General features: G+C 49.1%; 1 protein-coding gene across 1 annotated transcript; it reads right to left on the bottom strand.

Moving 5' to 3' along the window:
• Positions 1-3,016: 3,016 nt before the first annotated feature.
• On the bottom strand, positions 3,017-19,487 carry CD8B (CD8 subunit beta). The gene is made up of 6 exons (XM_046662657.1): positions 19,378-19,487; positions 15,641-16,000; positions 12,809-12,898; positions 7,562-7,651; positions 6,022-6,058; positions 3,017-3,769 (listed from the first exon to the last, which is right to left on the bottom strand). The coding sequence occupies exons 1-6, from the start codon at positions 19,418-19,420 to the stop codon at positions 3,757-3,759; spliced, it is 633 nt and encodes a 210-aa protein (XP_046518613.1). The 5' UTR covers positions 19,421-19,487; the 3' UTR covers positions 3,017-3,756.
• Between the last annotated feature and the right edge of the window lie 3,037 nt (positions 19,488-22,524).

Raw genomic sequence — 22,524 nt, 5'->3', positions numbered from 1 at the left:
ACTCAAGGCCACCGAGAAGTGTCGGTGACGCATCTGAGGAGGTTTCCCAAGAAGTGACAGAGGAAATCTCTTTTGTCCTCCACACTTGGAAAGGCCTCTGAAGACAAGGCTCTTTCTCTCTTTCCCTTTGACAGGGTGGTAGATTCGGATCAGCTCGCAGCCTGCACAGGGGCTGGGGATCACTTTCTGAAAACAAGTCGCCCACTTCCTACAGGTAGAGACACAAGCTGCTGGGGTGGGGGTGGGGATGAGTAAGGATGAAAGGAAGGGGGTGGTGGAGGAGCCCCCTTCTTCCTTTGAACTCAGCCCTGCTGGGTGGCACACCTGCAGGCTGGCCCCCAGAATCCTCCACCCTTGCTTCCCGAGGAGAGGAAGGGAGGGGAGGAAACAGTACCGCTCCCAGACCCTCCTGTCTACGGTCATTCAAGGCCCACAGGAAGACCGAGAGGGAGATACTCTTGGTGCTCCCATTTCACAGGAGAGAACTGAGGCTCACAGAGGTTGTGTAGCTTGCGCAAGGTCATACGAGAGTAGAATTAGGCCTTGTTGTCTGGCTGCCTCGGCATGCGTCACAATCATTTCCATCGTACAGATTTGATCATAATTTGTGAACAAATCTCTCATTGATGGATATTTAAACTGATTCCAATTTTTTATTATTACAATGCCAAGAGCCTCTTTTAAAAAAGGTTGTTTTTTTTTTTCCCAAACTTTAATTGTTTTTTTCCCTCCTATTACAAAACCATTAAACGATTGTTGTAAAAATTCACACAGCACAGAAATGTACAAAACAGAAATGGAAATTCCCCAGAGTAAATGCCATTAACAGCTTCCCACACAGTATTATCCTTCCAGACCTTTTTCTACGCATATACAAACAAATATGTCCAAAAGCTGTGATATGTTGGAGAAAAAAATCAAATCTGCAGAAAAATAAGATTCAATTTTCTAAACTCCATATCTTAAGTATTATCTATTATACTTTAAAGATTTCAATTTTCTGTTTAAAAAACTACAGGCGGAAAAAATCTGGAAGCACAAGAAACTTTCAAATATGGATTTTACACATTTCTGCAATGTTCTGTACTTGGATTTTAAAAATATCTCTTTATTGAAATATAATCTGTATCTATTTCCATATCTATACATGAAAGTTGACATATCATGAGTATACAGCTCAACGACTTTTTACAAAGTGAACACACCCGTGTCACCAGCTCCCAGATGGAGAAGCAGAACATGATGACCCCAAAACTCATGCTCCCTTCTAATAATCACCCCCACACCAAGGGTAACCCTATCCTGACTGCAAACATATATTTGTTTGGCTTGTTTTTATCTGTGCTTGAATGTTAACAGTGCCCATGGATTTCATTTAAAATGAGAATAATCAACACAGATGTTGTTAAAATACATGCAGATATAACGCCATCATTTGATGCCAGCTCATTCCTTGACAGCTGCCTGGAGTCCCTCGTATCACAATAAATCTAACTGGCTCCTTTTGATGGACATTTGGATTGTTTCCAACTTTTGGCTAACAAACAGCACTACAAAGAATAATTTGATACCTCTTTCCTTGCGCACTCACTTTGAGATGTGTTTCTTTAAGATAACACAAGTGGAATTGCTAGTCAAAAGATGGCTAGGTTAAAAACAATTTTGTGTGTGTGTGTGTGTTTGTGTGTGGATATTCTACCATAACGGCCCTCCAGAAAGTAGCAAATGCTCAGTTCCTTCTTCAAAACAAAAGTCAGGTGCTGGGTGCAGAGCTCCTCACCGCAGCCCCCACTGCCAGCTGCCAAGCCGGCTCCGGCTCCATGGGCGGACCAGCGGCTCGGCAGGTGCCTGTGCACAGAAAACAGACCAAGGAGCACACCCCACTCTGGGCTCCCCAACCTCACCCCATGCGAAGTTGCAAACAACTAAACACAATGGCAAAGACAGCAGCAGAAAGATGCTGTTGAATAGCAGAGCCTGTAGTGGGACCAGGGGCTTTGAGGCCCGCTCTCATATCCGTTGCGGACTGGGTGTGAGCTCTGGGAGGGAGGGCTGCTCGGCTGGGCCTTAGTCTCTTATCATGAAATGGGACATCTCGAGGCAAGGAGCCCGCCTTAAAAGCCATCCCTGGAGGAGTCTGTTCCGGGCTACACTGGCCCTTTCCCCTACTCCCCTCAGCCTTGGGAGGCAGCGAGTCCTGTTGTCCCTACAGCTGATGAGCAGAAAGCATTTGCTTCTCTTGAGCACCTCTTGCATCCACACCCTTCTAATTGCCACCCAACACACCTAGTTCTGCTGTGCCCTCTGACTCCACAGGCAGCATCTCTGATGCCCGGAGACGGTCACACTGCCCCTTCTTCACATTCTGTGGCTTCCAGAGGCTTCTAAAGAAGGCTAGTTTGCCACTGCCCTTCTTAAATTGCACCTCTCTGCCCTGAGCTGGCCAGGAAAAGCAGGTGGGACTCTCTTCTTCTTTGACCTGGGCAACATGCTTCTGTTAATACAGCCTAAGGTTGCATTCTTTTTTGGCTCAGTAGCTCTTATGCTGCTAAAGCCCAGGGTTGGGAGCTAAGATAAGATCTAGGGACTTTTCAAAAGGCACGAGATCATCATTGCCACTTCCCTCTCCAGCTCAGCGTTTTCTCCTTGCATTTTCCTTCTCTGACTGTTGAAGCTGAGAGACAGTAAAAATATTACAGGCCCTGATGGCTCCTCTCATCATCGCAGGCCTTGTGACCAGGAGTCCCTGGGGTACTACCCTCAGTGGAAATGAACAGGGGCTAGTGAAGGCAGCTTGGGAGTGGGCCAGAGGGAGTAGGCCCGTGAGGCACCTGCTGCCTGGCTCTGGGTGTCCTGGGCGCTTCCCAACCTCTCCAGGCCCTCTCTACACCTGCAACAGACAAACGCCGTGGGGGCGAATGAGGAGCTCAGATGCCAAATGAGGACATACACATTTTATCCTTGTTATTTCTTTTCAACTGAGCGTCAACATCTTTGCCTTCTAGATGGGCTTTTGTGCTTTTCCATCACAGGAGCCGTACGCCTCTTTCACTCAGGATTTATTTTTACAACCACGACATTTTAATGAAAAGAACAGAAAATGAGAGAAGAAATACACAAGCCACGGGAGTGCAACAATGAAAGCCGAGAAACCTCCTCAAGGGAGATGAAGTGACCTCCTGCCCACAAAACCACAAGTTTCCAGGCCCAAACGAAGTCCTCAAAAACGAAAATGACTATGGGAGCCAGGTCAGGCCATCTTAGGAAGCCTCATTTCCAATCTGGGTCTGCTCTGTGGGGCTCTCTGTGACAAAGGTCAGCCCCAGGCTGGGAAGACCGGGGAGAGCCATCCCAGGAGACTCAGGTCTCAGTCACCGCCCTGCCAGGGCAAAGCAACTTCCAAGATGGTGGCTGCACAGCCCACACCCAAGGTCCCAGCCCAGTCCAGGGTGAGCACAGGAGCCGGAAGTGGTGTCCTGGGTGGCATTGCTTACTCGATCCTCCAGTATGCCTTGTGAGTTGCAGAAAGTGCCCTGGGGTTCTGAAGCCTTCTGTCTAAGATTCCCGATGACCACCTAAGAAGTTGCTCCCAGGCATGAGGCCCACAGAAAGAACTGGCATTAGTTAAAGCAGGCAGCTTCAGCAGGTCATGAAACGTCCATGGTTGAGTGTGTCCCTTCTCTCTCATTATTCCAGATCTTGCTCATTACTGACCAAAGTATTTTTGTAGTAGGACACCAAAAGCGTATTCTCTGCTCACTTGTAAAACCTGAAAACAACAGCAAGCTGTGAAACCACTTATTTTCAGGCAAATGATATTGAATTTCCTATAACAGAGACAAATGGCATATGAGGACGCAGGGCTCCACTCCAAGTGAGTAGCCTGGGGCCAAGAGTTCTGGGTTAATTTGTTTTCAGGGTCCATCTTTGTCATTAAAAAAAATTAAAAAGCTCAAAAAACGCAGCCCAAAGAACTTTAGCTTTGAATAGTGTTACTTCCTGCAGAAGCCTCTAAGATAAGCTGTTCACAAATGCACACCAAGGGGCCAGAAGAAGGTGGCCTGAGGATGGGATGATTTTCTGAGGCCAGTTAGAGGCTGGGCATTATCTGCCCCAAATCGTAGCTTGAGTTTGGAACAGCTGATCTGTGAGGCCTGGGGACTATTTCAGCCACACCTGGATCATGACAGCAAAACCAGAGGTGGTTTTCAAACATTTTTTTAGCCACAAAACCTTTTGTTCAACAACATTGTACAGGTAAATGTAACTATAGGCAACAGATGAGAGCAGAGCTGTTTGGAATGAAGAGGGTGAGGGGGCTAGGGCCCCACCCATGGCCACCCCAGCCCCTTCCCTGCCTGAGCTGATCCTCAGAACCCCGGGGATTGCCAAAGCATGAGGTCCTGCATCCAGCTCCTCCAGAGCTGGCGTCAAATCACTGGGGAACAAGTTCAAACGAGGGGAACTCACTCTCCATAAAAGGTCACCACGGGGAAGATTTGAACACCTAAGCTTGGACGAATACACTCAAGTTACTGTCTCTTAAGTAGGGGTAGTTTCTAAATCCAGCACGTAAGATGGAAATTGCACACAATCAAAATTATCATTGAAAACTGCCCATAAAATACAGCAGGTATGTTTAAGCAACTATATATACAAATATAATATATATAATAATATAGAGCATATAATATAGAGAGTTTATATAGAAATTATAATTTTAGAATATTAAAAAATATATTTTGTTTCTTGGTTGTCGGGCTCACAGAGGTGACTCTCATAAGTGACATGAGCTTGTGCTATGACTCCATGGGACCAGGGGCCAAGCACGTTATGGGTTTTACCCCAGTAAGTCCTCACGATAGCCATGAGGTTGTACTGTGATCCCACTTCGCAGATGAGGAATCAGAGACTCAGAGAGGTGAAGTGACGCGCCCTCAGTCACACGGTAGATGAGTGGCAGACAGGATTCTAACCCAGATCTGCCTCACGCTGAGCCAGAGCTCTTGAGCACAAGGCCCTGTTGCATCTGGAGGCAGAGGCTTTCTTTTGTTTCAAACACCTCTATATGGAGGTGGTTGTCGTTAATGAAATAGGTAATGTGAAACAATCTCTATTTTGAGGACAAAAAAGCACTCCAAGAACACTGCCCATGGCCCAGCTGGGGTCGGAAGCCCCTACAGCTGGATGCAGCCAGCAGCCTCCGGCCTCTCACAGTCTCGTGGATTTTGCTGGTGCTCACACAGCTCAGTGGGCCTGGCGAGCGAGCGCTTTTTAACTCATGTCTATGTGACTCAGCTGGTCGGTTTGCCAATTCCTGGGACCCAGGTAGGGTCAAGCTTGACAGCCAACACCAGCAAGGGAAAGGATTCCCCTGCTGGGTAGAGGACATCGGCCTTGGGGTGAAGAGTCCAATTCTCCTCTTTACTGTCCCAACGCTTTGAGCAAGTCTTTCAACTGGTCTGTAAAAATAACCCTCCTATGTCACACAGGACCCAGTCAAATGAAGTCAGGGGAAGGAAAGAGTTTGAGATGCCCACCGCATTCTGTGCACGCAAGAGTCCATTGTGACCATCAGGAGAGCTAAGAGCTAAATATCACCGTACTTGAAATACACTTAACGATTAATCAGTATTTATTTTTTTGGTGAGGAAGATTCGCCCTGAGCTAACATCTGCGCCAACCTTTCTCTATTTTGTATGTGGGTTGCCACAGCATGGCCACCTGCTAGTGGTGTAGGTTTGGGGGTCTAGGTTTACGCCCAAGGAACCGAACCCGGGCCGCTAAAGCAGAACGCGCTGAACTTAATCACAGGCCAAGAAGCCGGCCCCAATCAGTATTTTTTTTGCTTAGGTTGTCTTTTTTCCTGAACTCTATCACCCCCATCTCTGTATACAGTCTGTGACTTTTTGGAGGTCGTGGTGTCTGGCTTTGGCTCCTTGCCATGGAGGCCGTGAGCGGCTGCAGGGGCTGAGGAATCCAGGGCCACACCCAGCGCCGCCGCAGGCCCTGAGCACTTACTGTTTCAGGAGGCGAAGCCGGGCTCTCCTCTGCAGGCCTGGAAGAAGAAAACAAGACCACTGGTTGGCTGGGCTGAGGGCCACTGACACTCAGCCCCAGAGAGTGAGGAGGGTGATGGAAGGGGCAGCTGACACCTCAGGCCACTCCCCTGGTGCCAGGCTGTGCTCCAACTTCACAGGGTTTAACTCCCTTCATGGTCACAGCACACCTGTGAGTTGGATACCACTCTTACTATCTCCATTTTTTTAATATGGGGAAACTGAGGCACAGAGTGTGTGTGTTACTGAGTAACTTGCCCAAAGTCATGCAGCTAGCTAGTGGTAAAGCCAGAATTCAGACTCAGTTAATCTACTCCAGTTTGTGTGTCCTTCAACATGCTATCCTGCCCTTCACAGCAGGTCAGGAATGAGAGGTCATACAGAAAGATGGTCTTAAACCAGAGCATGTGTACTCGGGGGACGTGAAAGGTTTCCCATTGGGATGTAGGGAGGAAATGTGAGCATATCTATTACATGTTTATCCCATCCTTTATTACTTTTTATTTTTGAAGCACATTTAATAACATACCATAATACATTAAATAAATATAGCTAATTACAATTAGTGTTTATAATTTTCTAATTTTTTACCCATGGGGTCCTTGATCAAAAAAGTTTCCAGACCACTAAACTTTAGTTGGATCTTAGAACGGAGGAAATGGATCTCTTTGTGCTGGGCAATTGTATGCAGAAATGTGTGCAGGATGCATTTGTCTGGGGAGGGGGTCCGTAATCGTTATCACATGTTCAAACGGGTCTGTGACTCATAAAACAGCCACTGATCTAGGCCATGCCCCTGCGGGCCACTCCCTCCCGTTTTACAGAAGCCCAGGGAGGGTAAGTGACTTGCTCAAGGTGGCACAGGTGAGCAGAAAGCCAGGGGTAGAGTCCCGGGCGCTGGGCTCGGGCAGCTGTGCCGGCTGCCCCTGCAGCTCCCCTGGGGTCCCATCGGAGGAGATGATTCCCACCTCCAGAGTGGCCGAGCGCAGCAGCCATCTCTGAGTTTTCCTGCAACATCACAGAGGAGGAGGAGGATTTCTAGCTTCTGGGAATATAACCTAAACCCAACCGCAACCTCTTCTGTACACCGCTTCCAGGCCAACCACTCGTGGGAGATCCCAGCTACTGAGTACGTACCCATGCCGTGCACTTTGGGCAGGTCTTTACAAAAGCAGCCCTGGGAGGTAATACGGTTATCCCTGGGTGAGGCTGCTGAGGCTCAGAGAGGCCAGGACAGGTGCCCAAGGTCACCAGATCAGGGAGCAGCTGAGCTGGACTCAAACCCAGGTTTGTCTGACTCCAGAGATAGGCTGGTCTCTGATCTCTGCGGCATGGCCTGAGGCCAAAAATCACCTCTGGCACTAGCTGGGGCTCTGGGGGGCAGTGGGGCAAACTGCCACCAGGCTGCCATCTGCCCTGCTCCCCTAGAGAAGGAAGGACCCTCAGGGACATCTTTAACAGCCAAAGGGGTCACCATGATGGCTCAAGAGGGTACAACTTACAGTGTATATGGATAGCTACACCCAAGGACACCAGCAGAACCAGGACACCAGCCACCAGCAGGCCGAGGGTGATGGGGCCACAGGACAGGCCTGGAAAAGACACCCATATCGAACATTTGAGACATGCAGATAAAAACAAAGGGAGAAACCAACTGGAAGCCCCACCTCCCAGAGAATACCACTGTTTGCATATTTCCTTCTAGTCTTTTTTCTAGGTACTTTAGACACATGGAGATAATTTTATATATAAAATTTCATGTCCCACATCCAACTTTAAAAAAATTAATTGACAGTCCTGCCTCGTGGCTGAGTGGTTAAGTTCATGCGCTCCGCTTCAGCGGCGCAGGGTTTCGCTGGTTCAGATCCTGGACGCAGACATGGCACCTCTCCTCAGGCCACACTGAGGCGGCGTCCCACATGCCACAACTAGAAGGACCCACAACTAAAAATACCCAACTATGTACCCGGTGGCTTTGGGGAGAAAAAGGAAAAATAAAATCTTTTAAAAAAATTTAATTAAACTCGGGAGCTATTTTTGTTCAGAGGAGATACACAACTTTCATGCCTGGCAATGGGATTTTGACTATTTATTTTTAAAACTCTTATTTTAATTTCACAAGAACTAGCTGAATATATTTTCATTGTAAAAGATTCAAGAATATGGTTAGAGTGCACCTTGGCATCCTAGCTCCTTCGCAGAAGTAACTGCCATTGTTAACTTGGTACCTTTCTCTTTGCACTTACACATATATAATTCCTATGGACACATATAGTTTTGTTTTTTTTTTTAGAAAAATACAGTGGCTATGTGTACAAATTGTTCTGTAACCATTTTTTTTTCACTTAAACATTCCAGCACATTTTTTTTTCCTAGCAGAGTAACATCTGAAGTATGGATGTATCACCGACTATTCAGCCATCAACGGATATTTTGTTTGTTTCCTGTGTTTTACAAATATCTCTGCAGAGACCATCCTGGTACGTTTCTCCTTATGTATGAGTCTGCCTGAGGCCAAGATTGAAAGAGGGAATTACCAAGCCACAGACTATGTCCATTTAAAGTTGTAATAGATACTGTCAAATGCCTTCCAGGGAGGCTGCACTGATTTCCATTCCTAACCACCCATCGTGCACCCTGCTGACTCTTGATATATCAGATTATATATTATCATATATAAAATAGAGTTTGTATTATTAACTCAGCAAAGTTTATATTATTAACTCCCCAAACCTTTCTCTGATACCCTTCATGCCCCCGTGGCTGGTTCCTGTGAGCAGCTGAGAGGCAGACCCAGGACCCCTGGGTGAAAAAAATTAGAAAGAATTGTGGATGTCAGAGAAGGGAGAGAATGTTTACTGAATAGCTAATTGCTAAGTGCAACACTAACTGCAAACTTCCATCATGTGAAGAAGGAAGTTTTTACTATCATTTTTATCTCTCATTTTACAGTTCAGAAAAACCAAGATTCAAAGAGGTAAAATTACATGCCCAAGGTCACCCAGCTACTGAAAGGCAGGGCCTGGGTGTGGACTGAGGTCTTCCAAGTTCTAAAGGCCCTGCTGGTCCCACCATGACAGCTCGAGGGCATGAGAGGCAGCGGAGAAGGTGGAGGGGCTGGATGGGAGAGAGCTCACCACTGCCAAGGCTGGATGGTGTGATGTGGGGAGGAGATTCCTGCACTGGGTGGAAGGTTAGGTGATGCCCTGGAGAGTCTTTCCCACCTCTGAGATGCAAGGGTTTCTCTCTGCCTCCCTCTCATCTCCTCCACGGTCTCCCAACTTGGATGAACCTCAACAACATGAGGCAAGTGAAAGAAGTCAGGCATGAAAGACCACATATTATATGGTTCCATTTATAAGAAATGTCCAGAAGAAGAAACTCTATAGGGACAGAAAGTAGATCAGTGGTTGCCAGGGGCTGGGGTGGGAGAGGAGACCAGCTGTAAACATGCACAGGGGATCTTATTGGGATAACGGAGATGTTCTAAAACTAGATTGTGGTGGTGGCCGTAGAACTCGGTGAATTTACTAAAAATCATTGAGCTGTTTGCTTAAAATGGTGAGTTTTACGATGTGCAAATTATACCCCGATGGTGGAGGTGAGCACAGGCTGAAGGCCTCTTCCTTCTTGGGGGAGGCGGTGGGGGAGGCTTCCTAAGGAGTGGTCCTAACTGACCTGGAGGCCCGAGACACAGCTACAGGTCCACGGTGAAGCACGCTCACCTGCCCAAAGTGTGACTCCACGAGAACCTGCTGCTCCTAATAAAGGCAGAGAAAGCCTGCTCGTGCAGGGAGCCAGTGGCCAGAGCCACCCCAGAGACACCTGGCCCAGCCTTCCTCGCCTTGCTTGGGTCTCAGTGTCTTCTGAGGTCTGGATCTCACCACACTGCTCCTGAGAGAGCGGTTTAGAAATTGTCCCCTAGCACCTCTCTGTGTTGTCTCAAGCCCTCAGCCTTGGGGAGCAGGCCCCTCCCATAGCAGCCCTGTGGGTTTCATTCATGATTACAAGCGTTGAGCTCTGACTGGGTGCCCTGCCAAGCTGACTGCCTTGTATGGTATCTCATTTAATCCTGCCTTCCTTTTAGCCAGGTAAACATCCCCATTTTACAGATGAGGAAACTGAGGTTCAGAGAGGCTGAATCACTTGCCCAGGGTCACACAGTATAGGCAGTGGTAGACAGGGGTTCACATCAGGCCTGGCTGACTTACACTAGGTTACATTGCTCCACAACCCCCAATGCAACCGCCACCTACTCCCTCCACCCCCCACACTCTGCCATCTTCACACACATCCTGGTCATTCTTAATAACCTACTAATGTTGGATTTGCATCTTACCCTGGGATTTTGCTGAGGGTTGATATAAGAAATTCAAAGGCTTTTTTTTCCTATCATTTATAAAAGTGTCACTGAATTCACTATTGTTCAGTGGTCCTTATACAAGGATGAACAGAGCAGATTTCTTCTAGAATTTAGTGCCAGAATGAAGGCTTTGATGCCTGGGGTTGTTTCTTTCCGTCAATGTGGTAGGGGGCCTTGGTGGGGCCATGTCACTTGGAGTACTCCCTCCGTTTCAGCTGAGTTTGCTTGCTCCTCCAGTGTCAGAGCACAGACCTAGTTTTTGCATCTTCATCTTAATGGCTCTACAGTCACATGTCGCTTAACGATGGGGATAGTTCTGAGAAATGCGTTGTTAGGCCATTTCGTCATTGTGGGAACATCATAGAGTCTACTCACACAAACTTAGATGGTGTAGCCTACCACACACCTGGGCTATATGGTACTCATCTTACGGGACCACCATTGTATATGTGGTCTGTCATTGACCGAAAAGTCCTTACATGGTGTGTGACTGTATTGTATTTGCCCTTTGTGTCCTTTTTTGGTTGCATTCTCTCTGAAACCCTTTAGCTGAAGTTGTGGGGCAAAAATATTTTATACAACCGGGTCATTCTGTTCTCCACTTTTATGATCTCCAAGACTTTGCCCTTCTGGACACAGGTTCTGATTTTCTTCTTACCGCAACCTCAGGGGGCAGATTCCCCCTCCCCTCCCCTCGATCCTGTTAGACACCTCTCCCCAGACTCTTTCTGGGGCTTTGTATATTTAAGACAAAGCAACCCTAGCAGCATGAGGCAGCCTTGGTGTGGCTGCTTGTGGTTTGTTCTATAGGTAGGAGCACGTGGCACTTTCTGTTTGTCATCAGTAACTTTTGGGGGACAGAGGTCAGTATTTTTCCAGAAGCACATTTGGCCAATGGGTTCAAGGAAAGTGTGTATGTGTGTGCGTGTGTGCATACTCCAGCTGCGTGTCTGGTGCTTACAGCACAGAGAGGTGAGTTTGTTCGCTCATTAACAAACATATATGAAGCTCATACCATGTGTCAGGTCCTCTGTTAGACATCAAAACTGGGAATGTCTAAAGTGTTGGTCCTTTGGGTTGGGTTTTTTGTTTGTTAATAGCTTTATTCAGATATAATTTACATACCATAAAGCTCACCTGTTTAAAGTGTATAATTTAATGGGTTTTAGTCTCTTCATGGAGTTGTACAACAATCACCATAATCTAACTTTAGAACATTTTCATGCCCTCAAAAAGAAATCCTGTACCATTAGCAGCCACTCCCCCTTTCTTCCTCACTCCCAGCCTTAGCAACCATTAATCTACCTTCTGTCTCTATGGAATGTCAAGTTCTGGACATTTCATATCAATGGGATCATGGAATACAGTAGCCCCCCTTATCTGCGGTTTTGCTTTCCACAGTTTCAGTTACCCACAGTCAACTATGGTCCAAAAACACTAAATGGAAAATTCCAGAAATAAACAATTCATAAGTTTTGAATTGTGCGCCGTTCTGGGTAGCATGATGAAATCTTGTGCCATCCAGCTGTCTCGCCCAGGACATGAATCATCCCTTTGTCCAGCGTATCCACACTGTATACACCACCTTGCCCGCCCATTAGTCACTTAGTAGCCATCTTGGTTATCAGATTGACTGTTCATATCACAGTGCTTGTGTTCAAGTAATCCTTATTTTACTTAATAATGGCCCCAAAGCACAAGAGTAGTGATGCTGGTAATTCAGATATGCCATTGAGAAGTTATTGTCGTTAATCTCTTACGGTGTCTAATTTATAAATTAAACTTTATCATAGGTATGTACGCATAGGGAAAAACGTAGTATATATAAGGTTTGGTACTATCTGTGGTTTCAGCCATCCATTGGGGGTCTTGGAATGTACCCCCTGTGGATAAGGGAGGACTACTTTACGTAGTCTTTTGTGACTAGCTTCTTCCACTGCATAGTATTTTCAAGATTCATCCACGTCGTAGCGTGTATCAGTACTTCCTTCTTGATTATGGCAAATAATATTTCACTGTATGGACATTCCATATTTTGTTAAGTCATTCATCAGTTCGTGGAGCTGTTTCTATTTTTTGGCTGTTGTGAATAACGCTGCTAGGAGTATCTGTGTGCAAGCTTTGGGTGGATACATCTTTCACTAGGTTTTGTCCTGTGATGATTTGTGAGTGCGTCCCCCACTAGACCGTGAGCTGCTGAGGACAGCTCTGCTGTCACATTCAGCTTCCCTTCTGACCCCAGCTCGGGGCCAGAGAAATAGGCTAGAGAGTCCACACTTGGGAAGGGCCTATGGAAGAAGGAAGGAAGGAAGGAAGGAAGGAAGGAAGGGAGTGAGTGAGAGTGTCTGCCGCGCTTCTGCGAGTCCAGGGGGATGGGAGAACTCACCCTCCTGGGTCACCGGGTTTGGGGGCCGGCACACTTTCTTCTTGGGGGTGGGCTTCGTAGTGGGTCGGGCAGTGGTGGGAAAGACATCAACTATGGAAAGCAAGCAAGACACATATCTTAGCCAGGTAAACAGCAGGTGGACTTAGAGACGAACTTGAAATTGCAATTCCTACATCCAAGTACTAAGGCCCTATGACTGTCCTCTAGGCTGCCCCAGGGCGTGAAGGTCACAGAGCAACCGAAGCTTTGATCTGCTTCCCCAACTCTATCCATCTCAGGACCTAGGGATGGGGGTCAGCTTGGTGTCCTGGAGAGACAGAGGCTCTGGAGCCACACGGACCTGAACAGAGCCCCAGCACCCCTGATTAACCACTGTGTGACTTGAGGCAAGTTCTCTCACTTTTCTGTGCCTCAGTTTCCCCTTCCGCTGAAACAAAGATGACCCCCATCTCCTTCTTGGGGTTATTGTGAGAATTAAAGGGGACAGTGTGCCCCACAAAGTGTGCAGTGGACATGCCTCACCTGGCGGAAGACCTTGAGTTGAGGCTGGAGTCCCCAAGCCCTTTAATCCAGCCCACCTGCCAATCCCTAAAGAGGGAGAGAAGCTCATAGAAAGGAGGTGGGTGCCCTTTTCTGCATGTACAATACCATGCAGGCTGCATATTTTGGGATTTGTTTTCCTTCTCAGACATCTTTAAAAATGACACACTATCAAAGCTAGAGGGACCTTGAGTCTAGTCTCAATCCTTAACTTCAAAGGTGAACACCAGCGATGTGAGGCATGGCGCCGCATTCTGCTGTCTCCCCAAGCCTCACGGCTCAGCAGTGTTCCTTCCCCTTCCTTCACACCCGAGGAGGCACCGAGGTCTCTCAGCTGGTCACTGGTCCCACAGGACCGCAGGGCCTTGGCTGACACAGTGGCCTGGGTCTGATGGGCATTTGTGGGGAGGCTCGTTCCATTTTCATTTCTTCTTGCCCAGAGCTTGGTCCCCCTCATTCCTCCTGAGCCTCCCCGGGCCTCAAATCTCCCCACTTCTCTCCTCTTTGAAAGGGACCAGCCATTTGAGCCCAGGGGTGCTTAAGGGGCCTGAAAAAGGCCCTGTCTCTCCCCAAATATGTTTCTGCCATCCAGGCTCCCTCCTTTAAAGTGCACTGCCCTCCTGGTAGGAGGGCGGGCTCCGGCTCTGGATACCCTACCCCTGGGAGATGCTCTGGTGGCAGGGCCACGCGTGGGGAGGGACTGCCTCTCCGGGGGAGCTGAGCAGCGTGAGGGGCTTGGAAATATCAGAGCCAGGAGTGAGTGGGTGGTGGCGGAGGTGAGGGGAAGCTTCTGAAAGCTAGTTTTTCTTATTTCACCATCCACCTTTCTTAGTTCCTGAAATCTCATGAGTGGGAAGATGTAGGGCTTATAGAGACAAAAACAAACCAACCCCAAACCCCAAGCCCAGAAAAGCTCAGTTTTCAACACAGGAATCAGTCAACAGCCCCTGAGGGATGCCTCTGCTTCTTGCCCGAAGATCTCAGCCCCCCACCCCCACGTCCTGATTTAAGACCCCAGGCTGGTGAGACTGGGGGACAAGACCATCACTCTGCTTTTGTCTTCCTGATTGTGCTGCTGTCCCCAGCTGTCCCTACACCTCCCACATTGAGTGGTCTAATTCCTGGAGAGGGGGTCCTTGTCACTCTCAGGGCCCCCAGCCTGAGAAGAACCCAGGGGACCAGGAAGTGGGACAGCGGGAGGCTGAAGTGGGTTGGCCCCAGCCATGGGCTAGCCTGGGAGGGGGCTAAAGCTAGCTGTGGGCCTTTGAGAATTTCTGCCACGATTGCTTCATACCTTCATAGCTTAATCCTCTCTGTCTGACATGACAGCCACTCGCCACACACCCTACTGAGCACGTGAAACATGGCCGGTCCGACTCAAATGTTGTGTATATGTAAAACACTTATCCAACGCTTACTATGAAAAGGGAATATAAAATACTTCAGTAATAATTTTTATATTGATTATGTGTTGAAATGATAATATTCTTGATAAATTGGGTTAAATAAAATATATTGTCTAAACTAATTTCCCTTGTTTCTTTTTACTTTTTTGAACACGGCTATTAGAAAATTTTAACTTACATCGGTGCCTGGACGTGTTGACTTAACTCATGAGGAACTGTAGCTTCCGGGGGGGGGTGGGAGGAGGGGGTCATGAGGTCCTCAGCAGCCCCGTGATGCAGACGAGAACACGAGGCCTGGGAGGGGAGTGACCCACCATGGGCACACAGTGAGTTTGCAGCTGGGCTTAGGGGCCAGTCTCCACATCCTTGCAACTCTGGGTGTGGGTTTGGGTCACAGGCCCCCATGCAGAATGTGAAGGCACTTGCGCCTCCACTCGCCTTAGAAATGCTCTCCCTGGCTACGTCCTTGAAGCAAGGACCTTCTTTCCCCGTGTGCAGACTTGGAGGGGATTTCTGAGACCACCATCAGGCCTGGGGACTCAGCCCAATCCAGTCACAGCCTCCGGTGGGCCTGATGTGGCTGAAGGACAACACTGTCCTCATAAGAAGCAGTGATGTTTCTAAGCATTCCATCTACAGTGGGCATCATCACTCTCCCAGGGTGGTTGGTAGTGTTAAGTGAGATAATTATGTAAAAAGTCGTGTGTGCTTGGCCCTGGGTAAGCCTCAAAATGTATGTTCTGTTACATCAGCCACACTGCTATTGCTCATGGCCCTTGCCCCCTCCTTCAGAATGGGGCTCTCTGACAGTGGGGGCAGCCCCAGGGCCTGACACGCACACAGGAGGTGCTCAACACTCATCGATGGCATTGAGCCAGCTTCTTACCCACACTTAGCCGAGTTCCTGTCCCGAAAGTCAGCTCGGGGGTTCCGATGATCATGCAGAAGTAGACGCCACTGTCTTCAGGCTTCACATGTGCGAGATGGAGAGTGGACCTGGATGCATCCTGAGATAAGGTTAGCTTCTCCTGATCCAGCTTTTCACCATACACAATTCCTTTTATGGAATCCCAGGCGGCCAGGAACTCTTGGTGACTGTCCGCGCTTGGGGCCTGGCGCTGTCTCAGCCAGTAAATGCGCTTGTTAGGGTAGGTGGTTCTGGCTTCGCAGGTCAGTACCACCATTTGGTTGGTCTGAACCATTTGGTACTCAGGGTTCTGCTGGAGCACCGAGCTGCCGTGGAGAGCTACGGGAAGGAGGAGGAGCGGAGACTGTTAGCATGTTTTCCGGGCCATGTTGTGGGGCGTCAGAGTCCCCGAGTCGAGTATCAAAGGAAAAGCCGTGGGAGAACCCGCCCTGTTGCAGGGGCCGGGGGCTATGTTAAATGCAGCTGGGGGACCCAGAGCTCGAGCACCCCGCCTCCAAGGACATCACCTGCAAGACCATGCTTACTATGCCCACCTTTACAGAGAGGACCGGAAGAGAACTGCTATTTGTGATGACATGCTTATACGCCCGGGTCTTTGCATAAATTATCTCGATCCAGTCTCAAACTTATTTTGGGATTTTTATCCCCATTACACAGATGAGGAAACTGAGGCATGAAGTTATTTGTTCAAAGTCCCACTTATAGCTAGTAAGTGACTTGGGATTCAAACTCAAGCATTCGAAGTCTGACGTGAAGCCCGGTTGCCTTTCATGTTGGCCAGCTGTCACTCCACGTATAGCCCTTCACTAGGCTCTAAGCAGCTGAGGAAGACCCAGAGCAGGCTGGGACAGGAGCTCAGAACCAGGGGCAGAACAAAGAGCCGGTCCTGCTAATCTAAAAGAGGACCAGCCACCATTTTTGGACAGCGATGATAACCAGCAGCAGGAACTCACTGTCCCCCAGTAGGCACAATTATAACCCAGCACTCCTCAACCCAGCAACTGATAGGTCACTGGATCCCCATTCCAGAGTGGAAGGACGGACACCCCTGAAGCAGGGCTGGCGGTTCATTTTAGTCTCAGACGGGAAGCACCGGCAAGCAGGAGCTTGTTCACTGAAAACTACAGCAGAATCACAGACCTGGCCTTGAACACAGCCCCTGCCCCGTGCCAGTTGTGGGACCTCAGGCAGGTCATGGAGCCCATCTCCTCCTTGTAAAAGGAGTGCGGACTGCGGCCGCCGTCCTGCCTGCCCCTGGCGGGTCAGAATGGCTGAGAAAGCAGACTGCAAACTGGAGAGCACTGTACGCGGGTAAATCATCATCTACGTGTCTCCCATCTTCAGGGTTTTACTATAGCCAACGAAATCTTAAGGAGGAGGATTCGAATGGGTCCTTCACAGCCAAGCCCATGAAGGTGCCAGCAAACCGAGTCTGACCTGGTGAGCTTTCATTTCAGCTGTGGAGTCGGAGAGCTGCAGACCAGGGCAGAGACCCAGGACAGAGAGGCACCGAGAGGACACAGACCTGAGTGGGCAGGGGGGCCAGCGGGAGTGTGTGTGCGCATGTGTGCATGGTGTGTGTGTGCGTGCGTGTATACCCAAGGGGAACCGGCTCACTGAGGTAGTGGCCCGTATTCACAACGCTGTGTGTACTTGCGACTCAGGCTGCACGGCCCCAGAGCGGCCTTCTCTAACACTGATGAGATGGACTTAAACTTTTTTTTTTTTTTTTGAGGAAGATTAGCCCTGAGCTAACTGCTGCCAATCCTCCTCTTTTTGCTGAGGAAGGCTGGCCCTGAGCTAACATCCGTGCTCATCTTCCTCTACTGTATATGTGGGACGCCTACCACAGGGTGGCTTGCCAAGCGGTGCCATGTCCGCACCCGGGATCCAAACCTGCTAACCCCGGGCTGCCGAAGTGGAACGTGTGCACTTAACTGCTGAGCCACCAGGCTGGCCCCTGCCTTACACTTTTTGACTCCACTCACAGACCACTCCGAGTTTCCACTTGCATCGAGAATGAAGTGGTACCCTGGGCCCAAAGGGTTGCTGGGCCTTCCCTTTTCTCCCCAAACACCACGCTGCCTTTTCAGCGGAGTAGAGGTTCTTCATTGTTTCCGGTCCCTGACCTCTTGTGGAAGACAACGAGAACAGATAACGCCAATATTTATCGAGCCATGCTGAGCATGGTGCGCGGATTATCTCATTTAATCCTCATCAAGTCCTGTGGCGGGGAGATACTGTTTTACACCCATTTTACCCATGAGGAAACAGAGGCTCAGGAAGATAAAGGACACGCTCAAGGTCACGCAACCTGTATGTGGTGGATTCAGATTCAAAACCAGGCCTGGGACACCAGAACCTCAGCTTTGAGCTGCTCCCTGAATTGAGGAAACCTGTGACCCTCTCCTGGATTGCTGTCACGTGCTTGTGTGCACGCAGTGGGGCCGCAAATACACAGACTCGAGAAGCCCTTCCAAGGAAGCCCAGAAGGGCCTCCCTGAGAGGTTATAGGGTCAGAAGGGGCCTGGCTGTTTGTGTACTTGCCCCTCCTGCGTCCTGACACGAAGACTTCCTGGCTGACACACCCTGGTCTCTCTCAGGCCCACTTGCTTTTCAGCCCCTGAGGACCGAACACCCGGCCATGGCTGAGCCCCTGCTACGTGCCGGACACAGAGCCAGGCCTGGCCACACCTGTGGTCTCGTTTGATCCTCTCAGTAACCCAGTGATTCCATTCTCAGAGGGACCTGCTGTTTCTAAAATGATCGGCAATAACTTCAGTCGCTTTGAGTGGCCTAGACTAGCTTCTACTCAAGATGTGGTTGAGCTCCCTGGGTCAGAGCCTGCGCTGGCAGGCCTTGTCACCCCCTGGCAGGCTGACTAGCTTTGGGGTTTTGGAGCAAGAGAGTAATCAGCCAGAGGTCGGTGGGCAGCTTGGGGTGGAGGGGCTTCTTCCAAAAGGCAGTGGGCTGGGCTCAGTCAGGGGGACAGTCCAGATTCCCCTACCTTCCAACCCCAGCACCGCCTGTTCCTGGAGCCACACTGCACACGACCCCCAGCCCCGGGGCACACTGGGGAAACAGAGGACCCTGCTAGAGCACTCTGCTGTGCTTGTCTGAGAGCTGGCCATAGCCTGGCGTTGGGCCAATCGTGCACCCAATACTTCCCCGGAAGCAATAAAAATGTCTCTACAGAACCGTGGGGCCAAGTGTGGCGCACCAGAGCCAGAACTGGGCCCCTGGCACCTTCCTAGGGACACATCCCTGTGGGTGCATCCCTGAGGGGACCTGGACAAGGCCATTTTTCCTTCTTCTCTGGACCTCTTCTCTCTCCTTTCTTCTTTCCTATCTCCTTTTCTTCCTCTGTCCCTCCCTCCCTTCCTCCCTCCCTCCCTCCCTCTCTTCCTCCTCTGTTCCTGCCTCCCCGTCTCCTAAGTCTAGGCTTTTGGGCAGAGGTGGCCTCAGTCCTGGGGCTCCTGAGACCCCCGAGGTAGTGACCTCCCCGGGAGGAGCTTCCTTTCCACCCTCGGGGGCTATGGGCGCCGTGCGCCTCCCGGGTGCCCCCGCGGCCCCGGGCTCTGGGCTCTGCCTCCTACCGGGACAGCCTTTGCTAAACTCCACGATTCAGGCTCCTCCCGGGGCCCCGCGCGGACCACCCGTCCGGCCCCGTGCGTCCCGCGCGTCTCCCGCCTCACCTGCGAGCTGCGCGGCGAGGAGGAGCCAGAGCCGCGGCTGCATCTTGGCGCGCCCGGGACACCTGGTCCCAGCGGGGCTCGGCCGAGACCCTCCCGGCGCGGTGGGTGGGGAGCGGGACCGGGCGGGGCAGCTGAGGGGCGGTGGGGAGCAGGGAGGGAGGGACCCGGCGGGTAGGGGCGGGAGTCTGGTGTGAGGATGGCGAGGTCTCCGCCCTCATCCTCCCCGCATTTCGAATGTCTTGGCTGCGTTTCCAAACAGCCCACTAGGACCCCTGTTTTCCGGTAAGGAGGTGACATTGCTGTCCTGTGCCAAGAAATTGCACGTGTGTGATCGCCTCCTGCCAGGGGAGGTGGTCAGAACAGGGTCATGGCTTCAGTGACAGTTGAGGGAGCTGAGGCTCGGAGAAGTCAGGGTGCTTAACGTGCCACAGGACTGCACGGTGGGGCTGGACCCTAACTCCGGTGGCTTCTTTTCTTGTTGAGTGTGTGTGCTCACACTCGCCCTGCTTTCCTGCTCTGCAGATGCCCTTAAGCGCTGTGTGGCTGTTGAGCAATCCAGCCCTGATCATGGGACTTGACAGGGTTGTCTTCCTGTTCAGACGGGGGGTTAGCAGAGGAAGGGTGTTGGGGGACAGGGTTCCAAGGACAACTGGTTATGTGAGGGCCTGCAGGTGGAGGGAGCCTGGGGAGGGCAGTGGGAGGAGGCCACAACATCAGCAAGGACCTAGACATGCGGGCCCGGTGCCTAAGAGCTTGGAGTTTATCTAAGAGGTCTAAAGCAGGCAGTGGGGCAGGGACACTGCCACGTTCAGTGTCCAAAGCCAGTATCCTTTCCATCCCATTCCTGCCCCAGCTCCTTTGCCCACGGCTGCTGACAGGCACTGCTGACCTGAGTTGGAGAGTTCAAAGTCACTAAAGGGGAAGGAGCCTGTCCGGAGTGTGAGGCGAGTCTCTCTGGGTATTTCCCCAGTTCCCAGGAACAGCTGCAGAGGCCTGAGCATACACAGGGCAGACCGCCCTGGGGAGACCACGCACTACTGTGAGCTTTTTTTGTTTTTAATTGAAGTGAAATTCACGTAACACAAAATTAACCATTTTAAAGGGTACAGTCCAGAGGTATTTAGTACATTCACAATGTCGTGCAACCACAAGCTCTATCTAATTCCAAAACTCTATCAAGATTCCCCCAAATTTTCATCTCCAAAAGAAATCCCTGTACCCATCAAGCAGTCATCCTCTATTGTCCCCTCCCCCCAAATCCTGACCACTACTAATCTTCATTTTTGCCTCTATGGATTTACCTATTCTGGACACTTCGTCTAAATGAAATCATACAATATGTGGCTGTTTGCATCCGGCTTCTTTCACTTAGTGTAATGTTTGTGAGGTTCATCCCCGTTGTAGCACGTGTCAGTACTTCATCCCTTTTTATAGCTGAGTAATATTTTGTCGTATGTATATGCAATATTTTGCTTATCCATTCATCTATTAATGGACATTTGGGTTGTTTCTACCTTTTGGCTATTGTGAATAATGCTGCTATAAACTTACTTGTACAAGTATGTGAGAACTTGTTTTCAATTCTGTTACGCTTTCAATTCTCTTTTTTACACTTTCAATTCTCTTCCACTCCTATATATCTCAGGGTGGAATTGCTGTGTCATATGGTAATTTTATGTTTAACTTTTTGAGGAACTGCCCAAGCGTTTCCCACAGCAGTTGTGCCATTTTGCATTCCCACCAATGACATATGAGTGTTCCAATGTCTCTGCTTCCTCACCAATGCTAGTTACCTTCTGGTTTTTCTTTTTTATCCATCCTAGTGGCTGTGAAGTAATATTTCATTGTGGTTTTGATTTGCATTTCCCTAATGGCTAATGATTTTAAATATCTTTTCATATACTTCTTGACCATTTGTATTTCTTCTTTGTATGTCTATTCAAATCCTTTAGCCATTTTAAACACTGAGTTGTCTTTTTCTTGTGAGTTATGAGTTCTTTATATATTCTGGACACCAGACTCTTCTCAGATATATGATTTGCAATTATTTTCTCAATATTACTGTTGGTTGTCTTTTCACTTTGTTTATAATATCCTTTAATGCACAACACTTTTTAATTTTGATGAAGCCCAATTTATCTATTTTTCTTTCGTTGCTCATGTTTTTGGTGCCATATCTCAGAATCCATTGCTAAATCCAAGATCATGAAGATTTACCTTGATGCTTTCTTCTAAGAGTTTTATAGTTTTAGCTTTTATATTTCAGTTGTTGCTCCATTTTGAGTTCTTTGTTTTTTGTTTTTTTTTTTTGAGGAAGATTAACCCTGAGCTAACATCTGCCACCAATCCTCCTCTTTTTGCTGAGGAAGATTGGCCCTGAGCTAACATCTGTGCCCATCTTCCTCTATTTTATATGTGAGATGCTTGCCACAGCGTGGCGTGATAGGCAGTGTGTAGGTCCGTGCCCAGGATCCAGTGAACCCCAGGCCACCGAAGTGGAGTGCATGGACTTAACTGCTATGCCACTGGGCCACCCCCTTGAGTTCATTTTTATATATGGTGTGAGGTAGGGGTCCAATTTCATTCTTTTGCATGTGGATATCACATTGTCCTGGCATCATTTGTTGAAGAGACTCTTCTTTTCCCTTTGAATATTCTCTTCACCCTTATTGAAAATCAATTGACCATAGATCAATTGAGCAATTGATTCTCAATTCTATTCTGTTGATATATATGTCTATCCTTATGCCAGCAGCACACTCTTGATTACTGTAGTATGACGATCAATTTCATGTCAACTTGACAAGGTCATGGATGCCCAGATATTTGATTAAACATTATTTCTGGGTATGCCTGTGAGATTGTTTCTGGAAGAGATTAGCATTTGAATTGGTGGACTGAGTAAAGCAGACGGCCCTCCCCAATGTCACTTGAGTATCATCCAAGCCATTAAAGGCCTGACTAGAACAAGAAGGCAGAGGAAAGTTGGATTTCCCCACCTCTGCCTGTCTGCTTGAGCTGGGCAATCTCCTCTTGCCCTCAGTACTCCTGACTCTCAGACCTTTGGAATCAGACAGGGGTCTACACTGCTGTCCCTCAGCTCTGAGGTCTTTGAACAACACCACTGGCTTTCCTGGGTCTCCAGCT

This window comes from Equus quagga, chromosome 5 (genome assembly GCF_021613505.1).
Source record: "Equus quagga isolate Etosha38 chromosome 5, UCLA_HA_Equagga_1.0, whole genome shotgun sequence".
Classification (NCBI taxonomy): domain Eukaryota; kingdom Metazoa; phylum Chordata; class Mammalia; order Perissodactyla; family Equidae; genus Equus; species Equus quagga.
Note: the sequence above shows the minus strand (reverse complement) of the source record. Positions and strands in the feature narration are given on the sequence as shown.